We start from the raw sequence: 20,662 nt of genomic DNA, 5'->3' as shown, positions 1-20,662 counted from the left end.
ACTACAACTGCTTAATCGTTTTATGGACCCAACTTGCAGAACTTAAGATATAGACTTTATTCCTATCATAGTATCCCATAGGATGGTAAAAAAAAAAAAGTCTCTCTTTTAGAACTCCATAGAATTTTATGCTACTTTATATAAAACATTCAAGCGTGTCTAGCTCTCTGTCCTGTTCTTTAGATATGTTGGTTGCTTTGTAATTAGATTTTATAGGTTTGTTCCATAAGAAAAAATGTGGGTTATCCTGGATTTCTCCCTGGCATTGAAGTGACTTCCGATGCCCTAACCACACACATTAAACTCTAAGTAAATCTTAGACCTTAAGAAATATCCTGAAACTAATAAGTACAACGTTGTCCAAAATCCCTAGAAAGCTGCTTTTAAATTTCTAAAACGCAGCATAACGCAGAATCAGCTGCAGCATTTCTTTGTGAATGGCTCTTGCTAAAAGTCCAGTGCATACAGATTGCAATACAATTCACACCAATTGCTTTTTTCCTTTAGCGTCACTGTACCTCTTGCAGGCCCCAAGCTATTATTGGAAGTCAGTGGGAGTTATGGGTGCAGGAGGAATATGGGATCAAGCCTTCAATGATTCAAGGGACAAAAAGGATGAGTAAAGTGATTATTATCCCCTTTTACAGGCATAAGGACAGTTACTAACTAGGCCAGGTTCACTAAGGAAGCCTGTGGCAGACCAAGGATTGGATCTCAAATGTCCTGATTCCCAGCCCTGTGCCTTAACCACAAGAACATCTTACATCTCAGATAATTACCCTGCCCCGGTGCTTGTAAAAGATTCGATCTCTTACACTGCAGAGATCTGGAATGTATTACTTTCTGCACTGGCAGTCTCTGGATCTGGGTTTTCTAACATTGAGTTTCCTTGTCTTGTAGGTCAGCCAAAGGCATCTCCCACCGTGCACCTCTTCCCTCCATCCTCAGAAGAGATAAAGACAAAGAGCAAAGCCACACTGGTGTGTCTGCTGGGCAGCTTTTACCCAGGGTCAGTCCAAGTCACCTGGAAAGCTGACGGCCAGCAGATCTCCTCTGGAGTGGAGACGACCAAACCCTCCAAACAGAGTGACAACAAGTTCATGGCCAGCAGTTACCTGTCTCTGGATGCATCAAAGTGGAAGACCCATGAGACCTACACCTGCCAGGTGACACACGATGGGAAGAGCTTCGAGAAGTCCCTGAAGAGCTCAGAGTGTTCTTAACCCTCTGACCCCCGGAGGGCTCGGCCGGTTCCCGTGTCAGTCTGTAGGGGGCTCCCCAAGGGAGCCAGGATCTGCCTGTAGCATTCCCACAATGCTGATTTCCAGCAAATCTGCTTCCTCCTTTAGGTGGGGGATTTTACCAATCCATACGACACCATCATTATTCCCACGTCCCCACTGCTCTCACCCCCCTGCATTCCCTGGAATTGTCCTTCCTGCTTTAGTCTCTGATGCAGCCTTGTTATGATATTAATAAAATCAGAAAAAATTGACCATTGCTGTGACTGTGAAGAGTTTAACTTCTTCTGTCCCTTTTACACCTTGTGTATTAATTGCAATATTCACCTTCTATTCCAATAAAATAAACTTACCTTTTCTCACCCTATATGGTTTTCTTTTTAGTAAGGAGCTGTTGGCTTTGGGGTTTCAGACAAGCTAATGAGAAGTGACGCTAAGGGATGTGTCATATCATGGAGATCGGGGATGGGGAGAGATGTCACAGAGGGATCACTCCCCAAGCTGTGCCTGTTCTCCCTTAACACTGCTCACTCTGGCTCTCAGCCAGACTTCTGTGAGGTGTGACAATTGCTGCTGCACAAATCTCTCTGCAGAGCACACGTTGTGTTAGGGAATCACTGGGTGATGGGGGCTGCATGAGAGCTTAACGCAACCTGCAGGGGTCTGCAGCCAGCCCTGCTTGTGCTGGATCCCTGCAGCTCGCCACAGAGCAGCAGGGCTAGGCTGGGTCAATGCAAGGCTGGGTCACTAGCCCTGCAGAGAGCAGCCTGCTCTGTGAGTTAGTATTGAGTCACCCTCTGCCCTGGCATGGGGCAGATTCCAGCTCCCTGCTTCTCCCTGAGCATTAGTCATTCTTCAAGAAGCCTCGTTGGAGTCAATAGGCTCTTGGCTGAACAGCTCAACACTCAGGGAATAAGTGGCCAAATCTGGCCCATCGGGTGAGGGGCACCACACTGCTGCAGGCTGGTCCCTGGGACAGGCTGTAACCAGAGCTCCTGGCTACGTCTGGTCAGGAGAGACACAAAGGACCCTGTTGGAAGAGTGGCATTTGGCAGGATATTAAATACCAACTTGGGTGACAGCTCCCTATTCACCCAACCTCCCCTCCCCGCAGGTTCAGCTGTACATGGAAATCTGCCTGAATTATACTGATGCCGATAGCCACTGTGTGACACCTGCTGTGTTTCAGCCGGAGGGGAAGGCAGTGACTTATATGTGCAGTTTGACCAGCTGTGTAAATGGTTAAAGTACTTTGGGAGCCTTCAGATTCAAGATGCTTTTCAAATGAAATCAGAACATTACTGGTGATCTGGATTCTCTGGAATCACTCAGGCCTGTGATACTTCTCGGATGCCGTACAATTTGGGCCTTGGCAGGCCAGAGCAGACAGTGTGTGTGTCCCATTAATAACCCATAGTTGTGCTGGGGGATCGGTTTCATGTGAGACTGGATAGTCCGAGGGGCACTCTGCGGTCTGTCCCACCCTTCCCAGACAGCAGCACGCACCATGTGTGCAGCTGGGAATTTGCATCATGGAGACCATTTATTATGGACTCCTGAGCAGTGCTGGGCCAGCCAGCCAAAGGAGACCCATGAACACTGATTCTCCTACAGTCCTCGGGCCAGAGAGGCAAAGGAATAGATTTGTATCACATATGCCACATATTTGTTAGATCCCACCGAGCTGTCACCACTCACAATGAGTGACACGGACGGACGGTCATGCACTGCCACCTCCTAGGGAAGGGGATAAGGGGAAAGGAGAGCAGAGGGAAGCTGCAATATGGATGAGTTTGAAAGAATGAGGGTTTCTTAAATTCAAAGTATTTTTAGCATCCCCAGACCTACTGTCCCACCATTCCCCCTCCCCCCCCCCACCCACACACACACGTCTGTACATGGCGGGGGTATAAGAATCCCAGGTTATAAGTTGCAGAGCACAGTGTGCAGAACACAGAGGGGACAATGGTGCTCAGACATTTTCAGAAGCTCACACAGAGCATGTGTGTGAGAGGGGGAGGGAACATGTCCCATAGAGTTGGCTACTAGAACCCAGAGAGCCTGCGCTGATTTTAACACTACTCCATTGACATAAAGGCTCTGGAAAGAGATTCACTTCCTTTGCTCAATGTTTATTAATTGGGCCTGTTCCCTTGCACGTGTGAACTGCAATAGACTGACGAATGGACTGAAAAACTGCATGAAATATTTAGGGTATTTTCAAAAGTGACTCACTCCATAAAAAGTTACATTCAACTGAAAATCAATAGGATTCAGGAGCCTAAGGGCCAGATTTAAAAGGCATTGAAATGAATGGGCGTTTGGCAGACAGGTGCTTCTCAAAATCCCGCTAGCAGCTGCCTGTCCATATAGGTGCTTAAATACCGTAAGCACTTGGGCTGGAGTGTTAAAGTCACTTCTGACAATGGGACTTGGGCACTTTTGCTCACGGCTCAGGCCTGCCCTCCACTACCCAGGGAATTCTCACAGGGTCTGAGACGGAACCACTCAAGTCACAGGAGCTTCCCCACCAACTTCAGATAACGTGTTAAACACGCCACATGATCCCTCTTGGCTTCAACTGCTGCCCATTACTGAGGGAATGAGGCTGGTCCCATTCACTCCCCTGGCCGTGCTGAGCTGACACACACCAGGCGCTAAGGGGAGTTTGTATTGACAGTCAGAGGGAGGGTCCAGTGCCCTGGTTTAATTCAGAAGAAACCAGCTGAGCATGGACACAGCTCACAGTCTAGGTGTTTACTGGCTCTGCCCTTGGTGAGAGGGGCCCCACATGCCCGCACTCTGCTGGGCAGCAGGCCCCAGAGCTGCTCTCCTAAGCTGAGGGGCAGGGAATAGCCCAGTGATGGTGAGAGTCTCAGGGCAGCTCTGGCCAGGGAACAGCGCAGGGATTTACTGCTGAGAACAGCTGGGAAATACAGAGCAAGTGGCTGTCAGTGGCACTGAGTTAATTTCTAAAGGCAACTGAGGGGCTCCCTTCAGGAAAGTGCGAACCACCCCTGCACACTGGACATGGGCTGAGCAGACATGCTCTCTATTGATACCAGCATTGTCTTTTATTGGTATGAACAGGAGCTGGAGCATTTTCCAGCATATACCAGCTGTACAATGGACATGGCTTTTACAAGCACCAAAGGTTCTGAGCATCCTGCTTGGCTCCTGGCTTCCAGTAATGCCTGCACCTGATCCAGTAATGCCTGCTGGGGTTCAGACAGAGCGTGGGGTGATTGGTTACATGGCACATGGATCTTGAGTCATTCCTCAGGCATGTCCAATGTGGAGATGTCACCAGCCCCCTGCATGGCTCAGCTGAGAGCGAACACAGGACGTGATGATGCAGCTCCGGGCAGAAGGGCTGTGCCCAGTGACTCAGAGCGACCCCCTGGCCCATCTGAAGACCCTGATCAGGTAAGTTGGGACAATCTGGGAGGGTATGTTTTAGCTTCTCAGGGACAGGTGCAGAGAGGCTGCACTCTTCAGAGAGCAGACGAGGACAGCACGTGGTTTGGATCACATCCGATCCACCCGTGTGCAGCTCCTGGCATGTCCGATCTGTCTCTTCGCTGACACTAATTGGTGGGTCACAGGGACATGCTGTACGTTAATTATGTCTAGAAAGATGCTGGTGCTCCCAGCGGTGTGGGGTCACGGACACATACTTTCTAAGTACTGTTATCGTATCCATAACATACACCACTGAATCCATTCAATACTGACAGCTAATGCGCCTCATTCCTTCCATGACGTACTGACCTCAGTGGAATTACAATGGCCCCAGTGATGAATTTGGCCCAGTACTGGCCTGTCAGGGCCAAATGGCAGTGGAAGGACCAACACGCAGTCCAGTTGTGTACATGCCTCCAGCACCCACAACCGTTCTCCATGGGCTCCAGCCACAGCCACACAGACACGCAGGCAGATCCACAGCCTGTGTGGGGGTTGGGAGAGCGCTGTAGTGGGGGAACCCAGTGCGGTACCAGAACACAGAGCTCCTTTGCTTCTCTCTCAGTACCTTTACGCCCTCAACCACTGTTGTGCCTGAGCATCTCTGAGACACGGTAGAACTTATCCTTATACCACCCTGTGAGGCAGGGAAGTGCTGCCCCCATTTTACAGATGGGGAATGGAGACACAGAGACGACGTGACTTGACCAAGGGCACAAAGTCTGTGGCAGAGCCAGGACTTGAACCTCAGTCTCCTGATTCCCACTCCAGTGCCTTAACAACAAGACCATCTTCTGCTCTCTTATGTGGGCTGTGTGCGGGGACCAGGATTTGGTCTTATTGTGAGTTGTCCCAAGGAATACACCATTGCTTCACTTCCCAGTGGATCTTCAATCCTCCGATTGTACAATGAGTTTCTCCAGAAAGGATAAACCTGCACTCCCATGAGGTGCCAAAGGAAATTGCCCTGTGCCTTTTTTTCCCTACCCGGGCAGAGGTGGCGACCTCGCCTTGCCGTCGACTGGGACTGGTTTTTGTACAGCCCTGTGTCACTGTGGTGGGTCTTCGGTGGAGGAACCCAGCTGACCGTCCTTGGTAAGTCACTGAATTACTCACAAACTTTCCTTCTCCTGCCTGTATTGTACATTTTCCATGATTTTTTTTTTTGCTGATTTCTTTGTCTTCACGCCGGGCTCGGGACTCCTCTCACTTTATATAAGGACCTTCGCACAGTGTTGGGAATAACGTTTAGTCTCTCTGGATAGTCATAGCAGGTGTACACGGCCCATGTTGGATTTTCTTTTCTTTTCCCAATTAAGAGAAGTTTGAATTTGCCCATGAAACCTCTTGATATTCTGCCACTGGGTCCCCAGTTACAATGACCTAGTGTTAGCCCCTTAAGGAAAAGATTTTCTCTCTTTTTCTTTTAAGATATGAACTATTTCTCAATAGCACCGGGTGTTAGTCAGTGTATGAAAGAAACCCAGAGCCAGGTTCTCAGGTGCTGCACTGTCCTAGCTCCATTGTCAGCAATAGAGCTCCACCAAAACTCACCCCAGGCTCCTAAAGACAGATGTCCAGTCCCATGAAATCTAATGTTCTATAAAAATCATTGGTCCCTGGTGATTTAAAATCTGATTTTTCGGGGGTTGTTGGAGGGAAATGCTTAGCACTGAGAGCTGGGCAGAATATAGGGTTTTATACGGTGAATAATTTTAGGAAAAGCAAAACGAAAAACATTTTCATCTCTACGGGTCCAAAATCCCAAAGAAGCATTTTCAGCTGAACCAAAAATGCTTCAGTTATTTCAATTTTTTCCATTTTTGGATTTTCAACCAAAAATTTGTTTTGAGAAAAGCAGATACTTCCAACACAAATTGTCATGCAGTTGAAAACCAATTTTCCACTGAAAATAGTATTCATGGGTCATTTTCAACCAGCCCTATTTGTAGCATTGCTCAGTTAGAGCTAGACAGGTGACTGATAACATTTGAAAAATAGAAAGCCAGCTCCTCATATGGTGTAAATCCCTGTCGCTGCCTTGCCAGCAATGGATGCACTGATTTACCCTTAGCCTGAGTGAGTCTGATTGCACTGACTGACTTACTCCTGACCCGGAGGATCCGTTCCATTGTACCTTGGATGACTGTAGCTACCACTGGAGTTCAGTTTAGAAATGCAACCCAACCCCACCCAAAACCTTTGAAATATGCAAGATATTATTTAAGCAGAGTGGGGTGGCAGCAGCCTGCAGGGGGAGTGGGCTTTAAAGAGGTTTCACTAATTGTGTCCCTCGAGCCTGGGGCACACTAACGAGGTTGCTGGCCAGTCTGAAAGGCTGGACGGCTTCCTAGAGGCCGGATTCTGTGTCTGCCAAGCTCAGAGCTCAGGGATCAGTATGCTGGTTGGACCAGCCGGCTTCAGTTACAGAACAGCCTTGGGGACCTGATGGACCTGGCTTAGCCAGAGCTCAGTGAGCTAATATTGTCAGCCCTGACTTAAACACCATTGCTGGCTGCTTTGACCTACATAAAACATGAAATAATTAAGGCCCAGACAGCGACAGCCCTACTCATGCCAAGTAACAAATTGCTTTTCATACAGTCCCACTAATGTAAATGGGACCAACCGCCTGTGGGGTAAGGTGCAAGCTGGCGCGAGGACGAGCATCCCAATCTGGCCCCCGCAACAAGGCTGGTGCATAAATGTTAGCAAGAGTTTAAAAATTCCCCAAAATTTTGTGCCCTTCCTAAGCAGGTCGTGCCGTCAATGTCTCCCTGCACAGCACCAGACTAGGGCCCCGGGGAATCTACTCTGCACCCACCATGAAATCAACCCTCATTGGGGTATTTTGCAAAGTCCCTTTTCCTCTTCTCTTGAACCCCATCCAGCAAAGCGCTCAGACGCACACTGGATCGAGCCCTGTAGCAGGGATTGGTCCCATAAGTGAGTCTGTACTTTACAGCTGCTGAAAATGTTTCAGCAACAAGCTTGCTTGGTAACTCAGCTATTCAGCAACAGGAACAGGCAACCAGGGTGTGGTAGGAGGTTGTTTGTCACCCAGGTGTTAATCAGAAGATCTGACCCTTAGCAGTGAGACCTACAGACCCAGATAGACAATGAGAATTCAACAATGGGTTTATTGACCCACTTGGCAGAATAGAGAATTTATCCCTGCTATGGAATTCCATAGGATGGTTCAAAAACAAACTCTCTCTCGCGCGCAAAACTATACAGAATTTTACAGTGCTTTCCATAAAACACTATTTAATGCATGTAGCTCTCCTTCCTATGCTTTGGATCCTACTGTTTTTTGTAATTATCTGTTATAGCATTTTTTTTCATTAGGAAAAATGGGGGTTACCCCCAGATTCCTCTGTACCTCTTGTGAAACAGCCCCCAAGGCCTGAACAGACAAATTAAACTCTAAGCTTAGACCCTAAGAAATAGCCCCAAAAATAAAAAACAGAACATAGTCCTAGGAAGATACTTATCTGCTGTTTTTTAATATTTCTAAGATGGGCTCAAGGCCGAATGACCTAGAGGTTCTCTTTGTGAATGGATCTCACTATCTCATACGCAGATAGTCTGTTCTTGAGAAATAAGAGAGAGAGAGAGAGTTTTCACCATGGAAATATCTTCCAAGTTAATTCAATGAGTAGCACCTTCCTCTGCACTAAACGGCACCATTTGAGAAGGAAGGTGCTACTCAATGTGAGGAAGGGGATCAAAATCTAGCACTTAATATTGAAGAATTCTGTGCAAACTGCCTAGGTTGCCAGCTGTTTAGAAGTCGTATTTCCCTGTATCTGAGCAACAATGAATTAAACGGGGAGCTTGGAAACAATACTGATAATACTTCGCACTTCTACAGCATCTTCCACCAAGTGTCTCAGCACTTTAGAAATATGAAAATAAACAAACCTTGAGAAAAAGCCTGTGTGCGGAGAGTTCAGTGATGTGATCCCCTTTCATGGGCAGAGAGGTCAGTGACTTCATCAGGTTCACAGAGGAAGCCTGTGGCAGAACGGAGAATGGACCCCAAGTGTCCAGACTCCCAGTCCTGTGCCTTAACCAGGAGAACATCTCAGATAATTACCCTGCCCACAATGCTTGTGAGAAGTTGGATTTGTTACACTGCAGAGATCTGGAATTTCTTGTATTCTGCACTGACAGTCTCTGTTTTGGGGTTTTCTAACACTGAGTTTCCTTGTCTTGTAGGTCAGCCAAAGGCATCTCCCACCGTGCATCTCTTCCCTCCATCCTCGGAAGAGATAAAGACAAAGAGCAAAGCCACACTGGTGTGTCTGCTGGGCAGCTTTTACCCAGGGTCAGTCCAAGTCACCTGGAAAGCTGACGGCCAGCAGATCTCCTCTGGAGTGGAGACGACCAAACCCTCCAAACAGAGTGACAACAAGTTCATGGCCAGCAGTTACCTGTCTCTGGATGCATCAAAGTGGAAGACCCATGAGACCTACACCTGCCAGGTGACACACGATGGGAAGAGCTTCGAGAAGTCCCTGAAGAGCTCAGAGTGTTCTTAACCCTCTGACCCCCGGAGGGCTCGGCCGGTTCCCGTGTCAGTCTGTAGGGGGCTCCCCAAGGGAGCCAGGATCTGTCTGTAGCATTTCCATAATGCTGATTTCCAGCAAATCTGCTTCCTCCTTTAGGTGGGGGATTTTACCAATCCATACGACACCGTCATTATTCCCACGTCCCCACTGCTCTCACCCCCCTGCATTCCCTGGAATTGTCCTTCCTGCTTTAGTCTCTCATTGCAGCCTTGTTATGATATTAATAAAATCAGAAAAACTTGACTATCGCTGTGACTGTGAAGAGTTTAACTTCTTCTGTCCCTTTTACACCTTGTGTATTAATTGCAATATTCACCTTCTCTTCCAATAAAATAAACCAACCGTTTATCAGCTAATATGGTTTTCTTTTTAGGCTGGCTCAATACTCAGCTGGGTCACTAGCCCTGCAGAGAGCAGCCTGCTCTGTGAGTTAGTATTGAGTCAACTTCTGCCTGCGCATGGGGTAGATTCCAGTACCACCTTCTCCCTGAACATTTTTCAAGTAGACGCATTGGAGTCAATGGGGTATTCGCTGAACAGCAACACTCAGGGGAATAAGTGGCCAAATCTGGCCCATTGAGTGAGGGGCACGACAGTGCTGATGGCAGTTACTGGGATAGGATGTAAACAGAGCTCCTGGCTACTTCTGGTCAGTAGAGACCCAAACCCCTCTTTGGAAGAGTGGCTTTTTATATCCTGCCAACACCAACCTGGGTGACAGCTCTCAACCCACCTAACTGGCCCTCCCAGTAGGTTCAGCTGTACAGGGAAATGTGCCTGAAATAAACTAGTGCCGCTGCCCACTGTGCGATAGGTCCTGCATTTCAACTACAGGTGAAGGCAGTGATCCTCATGGCCAGTTTGACCAGCTGTGTAAGTAAGTAAAGTGCTTTGGGAGCCTTCAGATTCAAGATATTACACTTGAAAAGCATCGTTACTTAGAACTAAATCAGACCAGTCCTGATGATCAGGATTCTCTGGGTGCACAACACTGGGGCCCTTAGTATGTCTTGTGTGTTGCACAGTTTGGGCCTTGATGGGCCAGAGCAGACAGTTTGTGTCCCATTAAACCCATAAATGGTGCTGGGGGTGCGGGGATAAGTTTCATGTGAGACTGGATACTCTGAGGGGCACCTGGGAGTCTGCCCCACCCTTCCCAGACAGCAGCACCCACCGTGTGCACAGCCGGGAACTCACCTCCCGGAGAGCGTTTATCATGGACCCCTGAGCCGTGCTGGGCCAGCAGCCAAAGGAGACTCTGGAATACTGGTTCTCCTACAGCCATGGGCCCCGGAGGTAAAGGGATACATTTGTATCACCTATGCCGGATATTTGGTGGCAGCACAATGGGATCTGACATTCACAATATGGGTGATGCAGATGGATGGATGGCCAGCCATGCACTTCTACCTCCTCCAGAAATGAATAAGGGGGAAGGGGAGCACTGCACTATGGATGAGTTTTAAATAATGATGGTTTCTTAAATAAGTATCTTTAACATCCCCACACCTATTTGTCCCACCATCCCAACACCACCCCCACCTAGCACCCCAAGTACCGGGGTGGGTGGGTGTGTTAAGATTTCCAGATGAGGACTTGTGGAGCACCAAGAGTGTGCAGAGCACAGAGGGGACAATGGCTCTCAGAAGTTCTCGGGAGCTTACACTGCAAGGATCCGTGTGAAGGGATCAGACAGAGCGTGTGTGTGAGTGAGCATGTGCCATAAAGAGTTGGCTGCCAGAACCTGTTGGTGTGCACTGACTTTTATCACTATTTCATTGACATAAAGGCCCTGGGAAGAGATTCACTTCCTTTGCTCAAGGTTTAGGAATTAGGCCTGTTCCCTTGCACATGTGAACTGCAATAGACGCCAAATAGACTGAAAAACTGCACGAAGTATTTAGGGTATGAATCACTCCATTGAAAGTCAAAGTTCAACTGAAAGTCAATAGGATTTAGGAGCCTAAGGGCCAGATTTAAAAGGCATTGAAATGAATGGGCATTTGGTAGACAGGTGCTTCTGAAAACCTTGCTAGGCACCTCCCTGTACATTTAGGTGCTTAAATACCTTTAACACTCCAGGCCTAAGTGCTTAAGTCACTTCTGATAATGGGACTTGGGCACTTTTGCTCACGGCTCAGGCCTGCCCTCCGCTACCCAGGGAATTCTCGCAGGGTCTGAGACGGAACCACTCAAGTCACAGGAGCTTCCCCACCAAGTGCTGGACCACATGTTAAACACAGCACAAGAACCTTGGCTTCAAGTACGGCCCATTACTGAGGGAATGAGGCTGGTCCCATTCACTCCCCTGGCCGTGCTGAGCTGACACACACCAGGCGCTAAGGGGAGTTTGTATTTACAGTCAGAGGGAGGGTCCAGTGCCCTGGTTTAATTCAGAAGAAACCAGCTGAGCATGGACACAGCTCACAGCCTAGATGTTTACTGGCCCTGCCCTTGGTCAGAGGGGCCCCACACACCCACATTCTGCTGGGCAACAGGCCCCAGAGCTGCTCTCCTAGAGGGGAGGGGCAGGGAATAGACCAGCGATGGTGAGAGTCTCATGGCAGCTCTGTCCAGGGAACAACTCAGGAATTTACTGCTGAGAACAGCTGGGAAATACAGAGCAAATGGCTGTTGTTGGTGGCACTGAGTTAATTTCTAAAGCAAATGGGGGCTCCCTTCAGGAAAGTGCTGATCTCTGCTGCACACTGGACATTGATGCCAACATTGCTTGTATTGGTGCTAACAGGGTCCCCGCAGAGGATGGTGGTGATCGGTTTCATAGCACACGGATCTTGAGCATTCTTTACTTGTTCCTACGACATGTCCAGTGCGGAGACTTCACCAGCCAAATGCAAGACAGAACATCATGACACAGCTTCTTCAGAGTGACCTCTGGCCCGATGGACTATCTGGAGATCCTGATCAGGTAAGGCAGGACCACGTGTCCTGGGATGTGGTAGCTTCTCACTGACAGGTGCAGGGAAGGCTGCACTATCCGGATGAGAGATGAGGACAGCACGTGGTGTTGGTTTCCTATCCCCACACATGCAGCCCCTGCATGGCAGATGTTTCTTTGCTGACACTTGTTGGTGTGTTGCTAGGATAGTGTTTACACTATGTCTGTAGAGATGCCAGAGCTCCCAGAGGTGTGGGCTACAGACACGTGCTTTGGAAACAGGGGTATCACCCACATGAAATACACAGTTGGATACATTAAATACTGGCAGCAAATGCGCCTAATTGTTCTCTGGTATAATTCTCACAAGTCACTACAATTGCACCAGGGTTGAACGTGGCTCAGCGTGTTCACTATCAGCATCCCAAAGAAATCTGCCAGCCCCTCCCTCCTGGGGACCTACGAGGGGCATCTGGCAGCAGAAGGACCTACAGCGTAGCAGCCCCAATTCAACACTCTCTGCATCCCCTCCACCACCCACAATGGTGCTAGATGGAGATCCATGGGGCACCATCCACAGCAGCACACACAGGCAATGCAGGAGGTACCTGCAGATCCCCAGACCATGGGTGTGTTGGGGGAGCACAGGGGCAGTGGAATTAGTGCAGGAGCAGCCTAGCATTCAGTTCCTTTGCATCTATCTAGGCAGGTTTATGACCTGTATCACTGTCATACCTGAGCATCTCACAGCCATAACGGAATTTATCCTTACAGCACCCCTGTGAAATAGGGACGTACTATCCCCATTTTACAGATGGGGAACTAAGGCACAGAAATGACGTGACTTGCCCAAAGGCACAAAGTCAGTCTGTGGCAGAACCAGGATTTTACTCCGTCTTCTGACTCCCACTCCAGTGCCTTAAGTACAAGACCATCTTCTGCTCTCTTACGTGGGCTGCGTGCTGGGACCAGGATTTGGCCCCACGTGAGCTCTCCCAATACTCCATTGCTTCACCTCCCAATGGATCTTCATTCAATCAACTGTACTATGAGCTTCTCCAGAAACAATGAACCTTCGCTCTCATGGAGAGCCAGCAGAAGTTGTCCCATGTCTATTTTCCCCACCGTGGGCAGTGGTGATGACCTCTCCCTGCCATCGACTGGGACTGGTTTTTGTACAGCCCTGTGTCACTGTGGAACGTCTTCGGTGGAGGAACCCAGCTGACCGTCCTTGGTAAGTCACTGAATTACTCACCTGCTTTTCTTCTCAATGCCAATCCTGTCATGTTTCCATGATTTTTTCCTCCTTTTCTCTTAGTCCCAGGCTTGGGTCTCCTCTCCCTTTATGCACAGACCTTCATATGGTGTTAAGAACACTATTTAATCAATGGATAGTCAGAGTAGAGTGCATGTATCCCATGCTGGATTTTCTCATCTTTTCCCAATGAACAGGTGTCTGAATTTGCCCATGAAATCTGTCAAGATTCTGCTGTCAGGTCCCGATTTTTAAATAACTGGTGCGAGCCTCCTAAATATTTTCTACCTTGTTTTTTTGTTTTAACGGACAAGACATTTCTTAAGTCAACATGTGAAAGAAACCAAGTGCCAGGTTCTCAGCCAGGGTAAAACAACATAGTCCCTTTGTTTTCAATAGATCTCCACCAAAACTCATCCAAACCTCTTTAAGATAGAGGTACAATCCCTGGAAATCTAATGTGATATGAAAAAATAATTTGTCCTTTGTGATTTGAAATCTGATCTTATGGCGTAGTCTGAAGACTATTCATTTTAGTAAGAGTTAGTCACAAAATGGGTTTCATTTTCTGGAAAAATTAATCAAAAATTAAAATATTTTTGTCTAAATTCTCAGCAGAAAATTGACTTTTTACAAAAAAATTCAAAACTAAAGTATTTTTTAATCGATAATTACTGAAAACAAAGAAAAAACCCTAGATATTTGCAGAAAACTTTCGGTTTTGAGATTTTGCATTTGCAACAAGAAATTTTTTAACATCAGACACTTTCTGCAAAAATTTCTGTTGAGATGAAAACCCAATTTTTAACTGAAAAAAAAGATTTGATGGGTAATTTTTGACCAGCCCTGTTTCTAGAATTGCTAATTTAAAGTGAGTTAAGACACTGATGCAATTTTAATATATAAGAACAGATCCTCATGTGGTGTAAATTAATGTAGCCCCCTTGGCAGTAACGGAACTACACTGATTTACCCTTACACTGAGTGAGCGTATTGCACTGACTGACTTATTCCTGACCCGGAGGATCGGTTCCATTGTACATTGGATGACTGTAGCTATCGTGGATTTCAGTTTGGAAATACCACTCAACCCTAATTTTCTGACAGTGCTGAGGGACACCCAACACCTATGAAATATGGAGAGTTACAGATAAATGGGGTGGGGTTGGAGCAGCCTGCGGGGCGAGAGGGCTTGAAAGAGGCGGCACTACTTGCCTCTCTCAAGCCTGGAGCACACTAACGAGGTTGCTGGCCAGTCTGGGAAGGCTGAACGGCTTCCTAGAAGATGCATTCTGTGTCTGCCAGGCTCAGAGCACAATGACCAGGATGCTGGCTGGGCCAGCAGGCTTCAGTTACAGTAAAACCTTGAGGAGCAGATAGATCTCGGCTAGCCAGGGCTCAGTAAATCAGGGCTGACTGTGCTACCTCAGACAACATTGTTTGTAGCTTTGACCTGTGTAAAGCGTGAAATAACTACAGCCCAGGGTGCACCGAGCCTACTTGTGCTAAGTAGCACCTTGCTCTTCAGACAGGCCCACTGACATCCTTGCTACCTGGAAGGAGGAAGAGTTTCTCAATTTAGCCCCAGTTAGAAGACAGGTGCCTTTTACTATGGGGTTAAAAATTCCCCATCATTTTTGCATCCATTCCTAAGCAAGTAGGTCCTTTATTGTCTCCATATCTCCATGCAGTAACATACCACAACATCGTGCGAGGGTGCAGGGGACTCTACTCTGTACCACCGTGAAATCAACCAATATTCCCTTTTGCTCACCTTGGACCCTGATCCAGCAAGGCACTTAGACACATACTGCCTCGAGTTCTTTGGCTGGGACTGGTCCCATATAGGATTCTGTACATTACAAGCTTCTGAAAATGTTTCAGCAACAAGGTAACTTGGTAACTAGGTGTGTTTAGCAGCTGGCATACCACAACACGAGTTAGGAGGTTTTTCCTATTGTGATCTTATTCAAAAGCGCGGTCCCTTAGTAGAAAGGCCTGCAGAATGTGGCAGACAATGATAAACTGCTTAATAGATTTATTGACCCAACTCGCAGAATTCCATATATAAACTTTATCCCTGCAATAGAAAAAGAGTGTGCAGAGCTCCATAGAAAACTCCATATAATTGTATGGACGTTTATATAAACACTCCTAAATGTGTCTACTATTGGAATCTTTGTAATTACATTTTACAGGATTTTTCCATAACGATTCCACTCTGGGTGCACTGAAGTGGCTTCTCGTGCCCTAACCACAGACTCTAAGTAAACCTTAGATCCTAAGAAATATCCCTGAACTAATAACTACAACGTAGTCCAAAATCCTTAGAAAGCTGCTTTTAGATTTCTATAATGCAGCACAATGCAGAATCAGCTGCAGCTTCTCTTTGTGAATGGCTCTAGCTAGATGTCCAATGGGTATCGATTGGAATGTAATTCTTTACTCACTTTCAGGCCAACTGATTTTTTTCTTAGCACCAACACTGTACACCTGGCAGGCCCCAAGCTGTTATATGAAGTCAGTGGGAGATATGGGTGTAAGAGGAATACGGGATCAAGACTTCAGTGATTCAAGTGATATTATCCGACTTCTACAGACATAGAGACAGTTACTAACTAGGCCAGGTTCACTAAGGAAGGATGTAAAAGACCAAGGATCGGGTCCCAAATGTCCTGATTCCCAGTCCTGCACCTTAACCAAAACAACATCTTACATCTCAGATAATTACCCTGCCCATGGCGTTTGTGAGGGGTTGGATTTGTTACACTGCAGAGATCTGGAATGTCGAACATTCTGCACTGACAGTCGCTGGATCTGGGTTTTCTAACACTGAGTTTCCTTGTCTTGTAGGTCAGCCAAAGGCATCTCCCACCGTGCACCTCTTCCCTCCATCCTCAGAAGAGATAAAAACAAAGAGCAAAGCCACACTGGTGTGTCTGCTGGGCAGCTTTTACCCAGGGTCAGTCCAAGTCACCTGGAAAGCTGACGGCCAGCAGATCTCCTCTGGAGTGGAGACGACCAAACCCTCCAAACAGAGTGACAACAAGTACATGGCCAGCAGTTACCTGTCTCTGGATGCATCAAAGTGGAAGACCCATGAGACCTACACCTGCCAGGTGACACATGATGGGAAGAGCTTCGAGAAGTCCCTGAAAAGCTCAGAGTGTTCTTAACCCTCTGACCCCCGGAGGGCTCGGCCGGTTCCCGTGTCAGTCTGTAGGGGGCTCCCCAAGGGAGCCAGGATCTGCCTGTAGCATTCTCATAATGATGATTTCCAGCAAATCTGCTTCCTATTTTAGGAGGGGGATTTTACCAATCCCTACGACACCGTCATTATTCCCACGTCCCTACTGCTCTCACCCCCCTGCATTCCCTGGAATTGTCCTTTCTGCTTTAGTCTCTGATGCAGCCTTGTTATGATATTAATAAAATCAGAAAAAATTGACTATCACTGTGACTGTGAAGAGTTTAACTTCTTCTGTCCCTTTTACACCTCGTGTATTAATTGCAATATTCACCTTCTCTTGCAATAAAATAAACTTACCTTTTCTCACCCTATATGGTTTTCTTTTTAGTAAGGAGCTGTTGGCTTTGGGGTTTCAGACAAGCTAATGAGAAGTGGCGCTAAGTGGTGTGTCATATCATGGAGATCAGGGGATGGGGAGAGATGTCACAGAGGGATCACTCCCCAAGCTGTGCCTGTTCTCCCTTAACACTGCTCACTCTGGCTCTCAGCCAGACTTCTGTGAGGTGTGACAATTGCTGCTGCACAAATCTCTCTGCAGAGCACACGTTGTGTTAGGGAATCACTGGGTGATGGGGCCTGCATGAGAGCGTAATGCAAACCCCTGTGGATCTGCAGCCAGCCCTGCTTGTGCTGGATCCCTGCAGCTCCCAACAGAGCAGCAGGGCTAGGCTGGGTCAATGCAAGGCTGGGTCCCTAGCCCTGCAGAGAGCAGCCTGCTCTGTGAGTTAGTATTGAGTCACCCTCTGCCCTCACATGGAGCAGATTCCGGCTCCCTGCTTCTCCCTGAGCATTAGTCATTCTTCAAGTAGCGTCACTGGAGTCAATGGAGCTATTGGCTGAACAGCTCAGCACTCAGAGGAATAAGTGTCCAAATCTGGCCCACAGAGGGAGGGGCACGACACTGCTGATGGCGGTTACCTGGGATAGGCTGTAACCAGAGCTCCTGGCCACTTCTGGTCAGTAGAGACACAAACCCCTCTTTGGAAGAGTGGCCTTATTGTCCTGCTACCACCACCTTAGGTGACAGCTCTCAGCCCACCCATCCTGCCCTCCCAGCACATTCAGCTGTACAGGGAAATCTGCCTGTATTAAACTAGTGCTGCTGGCCATTGTGTGACAGCGGCTGAGTTTCAGCCAGAGGTGCAGTGACCCTTATGTCCTGTTTGACCAGCTGTGTAAGCGTGTAAATCCTTTTGAATCCCTCAGATGCTTCTCAAAAGGAAAGGTCATTGTTTATAAAGGAATCATAACATTAGTGATGGTCTGGATCCTGTGGGGTGTACAGCCCCAGGGTCCTTAATACTTCTGGTGTGTTGCACAGTTTGGGTCTTAACTGGCTAGAGCAGAGAGTTTGCGTCCCATTAAAAACCCATCAGTTGTGCTGGGGGATCAGTTTCATGTGAGACTAGATACTCTCTGAAGGGAGCAAGGTGTCTGTCCCACCCTTCCCAGACAGCAGCATTCACCATGTGTACAGTTGGGAACTCAAGTCACGGAGAGGATTTATCATGGACCCATGAGCAGTGCGGGGCCAGCCAGCCAAAGGAGACACTTGAACAATGATTCTCCCACAGCCATGTCAGCTTTAAAACAAGAATTGAGGAGGCCAATGAGCTACAGGGTTTAAATTGTTATCATTTCTGTATGCCAGAGATCTGATGAGAGCAGGGTGGGATCTGACACTCACACAGTATGTGGGCCACTTGTGGCTGGCAGGCCACTTGTGCTCTGCCACCACCACGGAAAGGAATAAGGAGGAAAGACGACAAATGGAAGCTGCCCTATAGATGAATTTTGAAGACTATTTTCTTCCCTGTCACCCGTGTTTTTGATATCCCTGCACGTGTTTCTCCCTCCACCCCAACACACACCCAGGACCATCCACAAGTGATAATTATCCCAGAGCATTATTGTTTGGTGGAGCACTATGCTGGTACATAGGGCTGTATGGAACACAGAGGAGACAATGGCTCTCCAGCGCTCTCAGGAGCTTACAATGCAACCGTGGGAGGGAAGGGATCCGAGAGAGAGAACGTGCACCATAAAGAACTAGAACTAACTGGTTTGTGCTGATTTTTTTAAATAATGTTCTTGACGCACAGGTTATGGAAAGAGAGTAACTCCCTTTGCTCAATGATTATTGATGGAGCCGCTTGCCATGGAAATGTGAACTCCCAGAGACTCTGATGAACAGATTGAAAAGCTGCATGAAGCTTTGAGGTTATTTTTGGTAGTGACACTTCCTTAGCAGTCTAAATTAATGGGGTTTAGGCTCTTGGAATTAGAGCCAGATTTTTAAAGATATTGAGAAAAAAAAAGAGAGACGGTTAGGCACCTAGGTTCTTTTGAAAATCCCAGTAGGCCCCTATCTGCATCTTTAGGCACCTAAATACCTTTAAAAATCTGGGCCCAAGTGTCTGAATCACTTTTGAAAATTGTGTTGCGTAAGTCATTTAGGTGCTTTTTAAAATGTTACCGTTTGATACGATGGTGACCGATGCTATAGAAAACCCTAGGATACACAGACAGGTAAAGGGATAGTTTATCTGCAGTTTCTGTAAATACCCCTCTGTCTTCTGTTCTGTAGCAGGCTTCCTGCTTCTGGGGCACGCCCTGGGAGGTGAGCAGTGCTCAGGTGTGCTGTTCTCTCCCCATCAGATGAGTGCCACTCCAGGGGAAATTCCAGTTTAAACATTTTCAACTAGCTTCCATTGGCTTGATTTGTCAGCTAGGGTTTGGAAAGCAGAGGGGTTTTTGGTCCAGTGGCTTTGTGGGGTTTATGGACCCTGGGGCTCCAGCCCAGGTCCTCCAGTAGAAACCAGACACCAACAGAGAGCAGCTAAAAAAATACCCAGTGGAGTCTACCAGAACTTCTACCTGGAGAAGGTGTGGGGTGTCTCCCCTCTGAGTCCGTACCTGTGTTTCTCTACAGGTCCCCAACATTGCTACATTCAGATTTCACATGCACTCGCTTGAGGTCTGATTCTCCTTTCATACCAGTGTAAACTGGCAGTAATGCCATTGAATTCAGTGGAGTTATGCTCGACTGAGACTGACCCATAGCACCCACTGGGGTCTCTCTGTCCTTGGTTTCTAGAGCTGGAAGCACCTGAGCGTCACAACAGGCTGCGTTACAGTACGACCATAGCATGCACAGTGCCATGGGTTGCACCCTTAGAGGTGAACTGCAGGACTATTAAAAATTGACTCGTTACTGGTATTGCAGTGCTGAATGTGTCCATTAGCCATGCACTGCAATGAGACGTCAGGTATCTGTTATGTCACAGAGCGCTCCGTTCTGGGATATCTTCAGCAAGCCAGGAAGTGCCAGGAAGATGTCAAAGGGTGTGAGAAGTATTTTTAAAAGCTCTCCTCACCGCTTCGTTAGGGAGCCAGAGATCTGTGCTTTGCTTTAGTTTGCTTTAAAATGCAGAGTTGGGAAAAGTGTCTTACAGATTCACTCATTATCATCCCAGTGCAGAGTCTTGGGGTGAGAGCAGAGCTGGGCATCTGCTGTCTGAGAAAGATGTTGCCGTATTATTTCATCAGAGCTAACCCATGCTCTGCTCCAATACACAAAGCATGCACAGCCCCTCCTCTGTATTGTTCCCTGAGCACTTTACAGCAAACGGAGCTCTCCGGCATCTGTATAAAGACTTACTCCTAAACCACCCCAGGGGTTAGCCAGCATAGACCCTGGTGGAGGTTCCCAGTCCATCTAGAGACCAGCTTGCTGCACAGATGGGCTGCAAACCGAGAGCGCTGGGAGGGGGGGCATCATTGCCCCCAAAGTAGACTTCACTGGTCAATACATGAGCTTTTCTTTCAGTTCCCGTACATTAATTCTGACACATAGCTGGACTCTATAGATACCAAAGAGAAAGAAGTTCACATTTCCAGACAGAGGGATGGTGCAGTGCTCTTGAAGGACAGATGAAATCTGCTGAGTAGAGAGAGGGATCACAGTTAAGATCTTCGTTG

General features: G+C 47.6%; 1 protein-coding gene and 1 gene segment (V, D, J or C); both read left to right on the top strand.

The window, feature by feature from the left end:
* The window catches only part of LOC120386421 (immunoglobulin lambda-1 light chain-like), a 459,811-nt gene extending 442,819 nt beyond the window's left edge, over positions 1-16,992 (top strand). Inside the window, exons 3-4 of one of the 2 annotated variants that reach the window (XM_039505758.1) lie at positions 13,373-13,410; positions 16,285-16,992. In XM_039505758.1, the coding sequence (XP_039361692.1) occupies positions 13,373-13,410; positions 16,285-16,607 (361 nt within the window). In that variant the 3' untranslated portion in view covers positions 16,608-16,992. Of the gene's footprint in view, positions 1-900; positions 1,496-13,372; positions 13,411-16,284 lie in introns of those variants that run through there. The other variant, XM_039505757.1, reaches the window with a different exon arrangement.
* On the top strand, positions 4,591-9,613 carry LOC120386057. The segment is given in 3 exon segments: positions 4,591-4,667; positions 5,746-5,798; positions 8,925-9,613. Coding segments are annotated over 3 exon segments (453 nt in total).
* Positions 16,993-20,662: the final 3,670 nt, after the last annotated feature.

This window comes from Mauremys reevesii, linkage group 18 (assembly GCF_016161935.1).
Source record: "Mauremys reevesii isolate NIE-2019 linkage group 18, ASM1616193v1, whole genome shotgun sequence".
Lineage (NCBI taxonomy): Eukaryota > Metazoa > Chordata > Testudines > Geoemydidae > Mauremys > Mauremys reevesii.
Note: the sequence above shows the minus strand (reverse complement) of the source record. Positions and strands in the feature narration are given on the sequence as shown.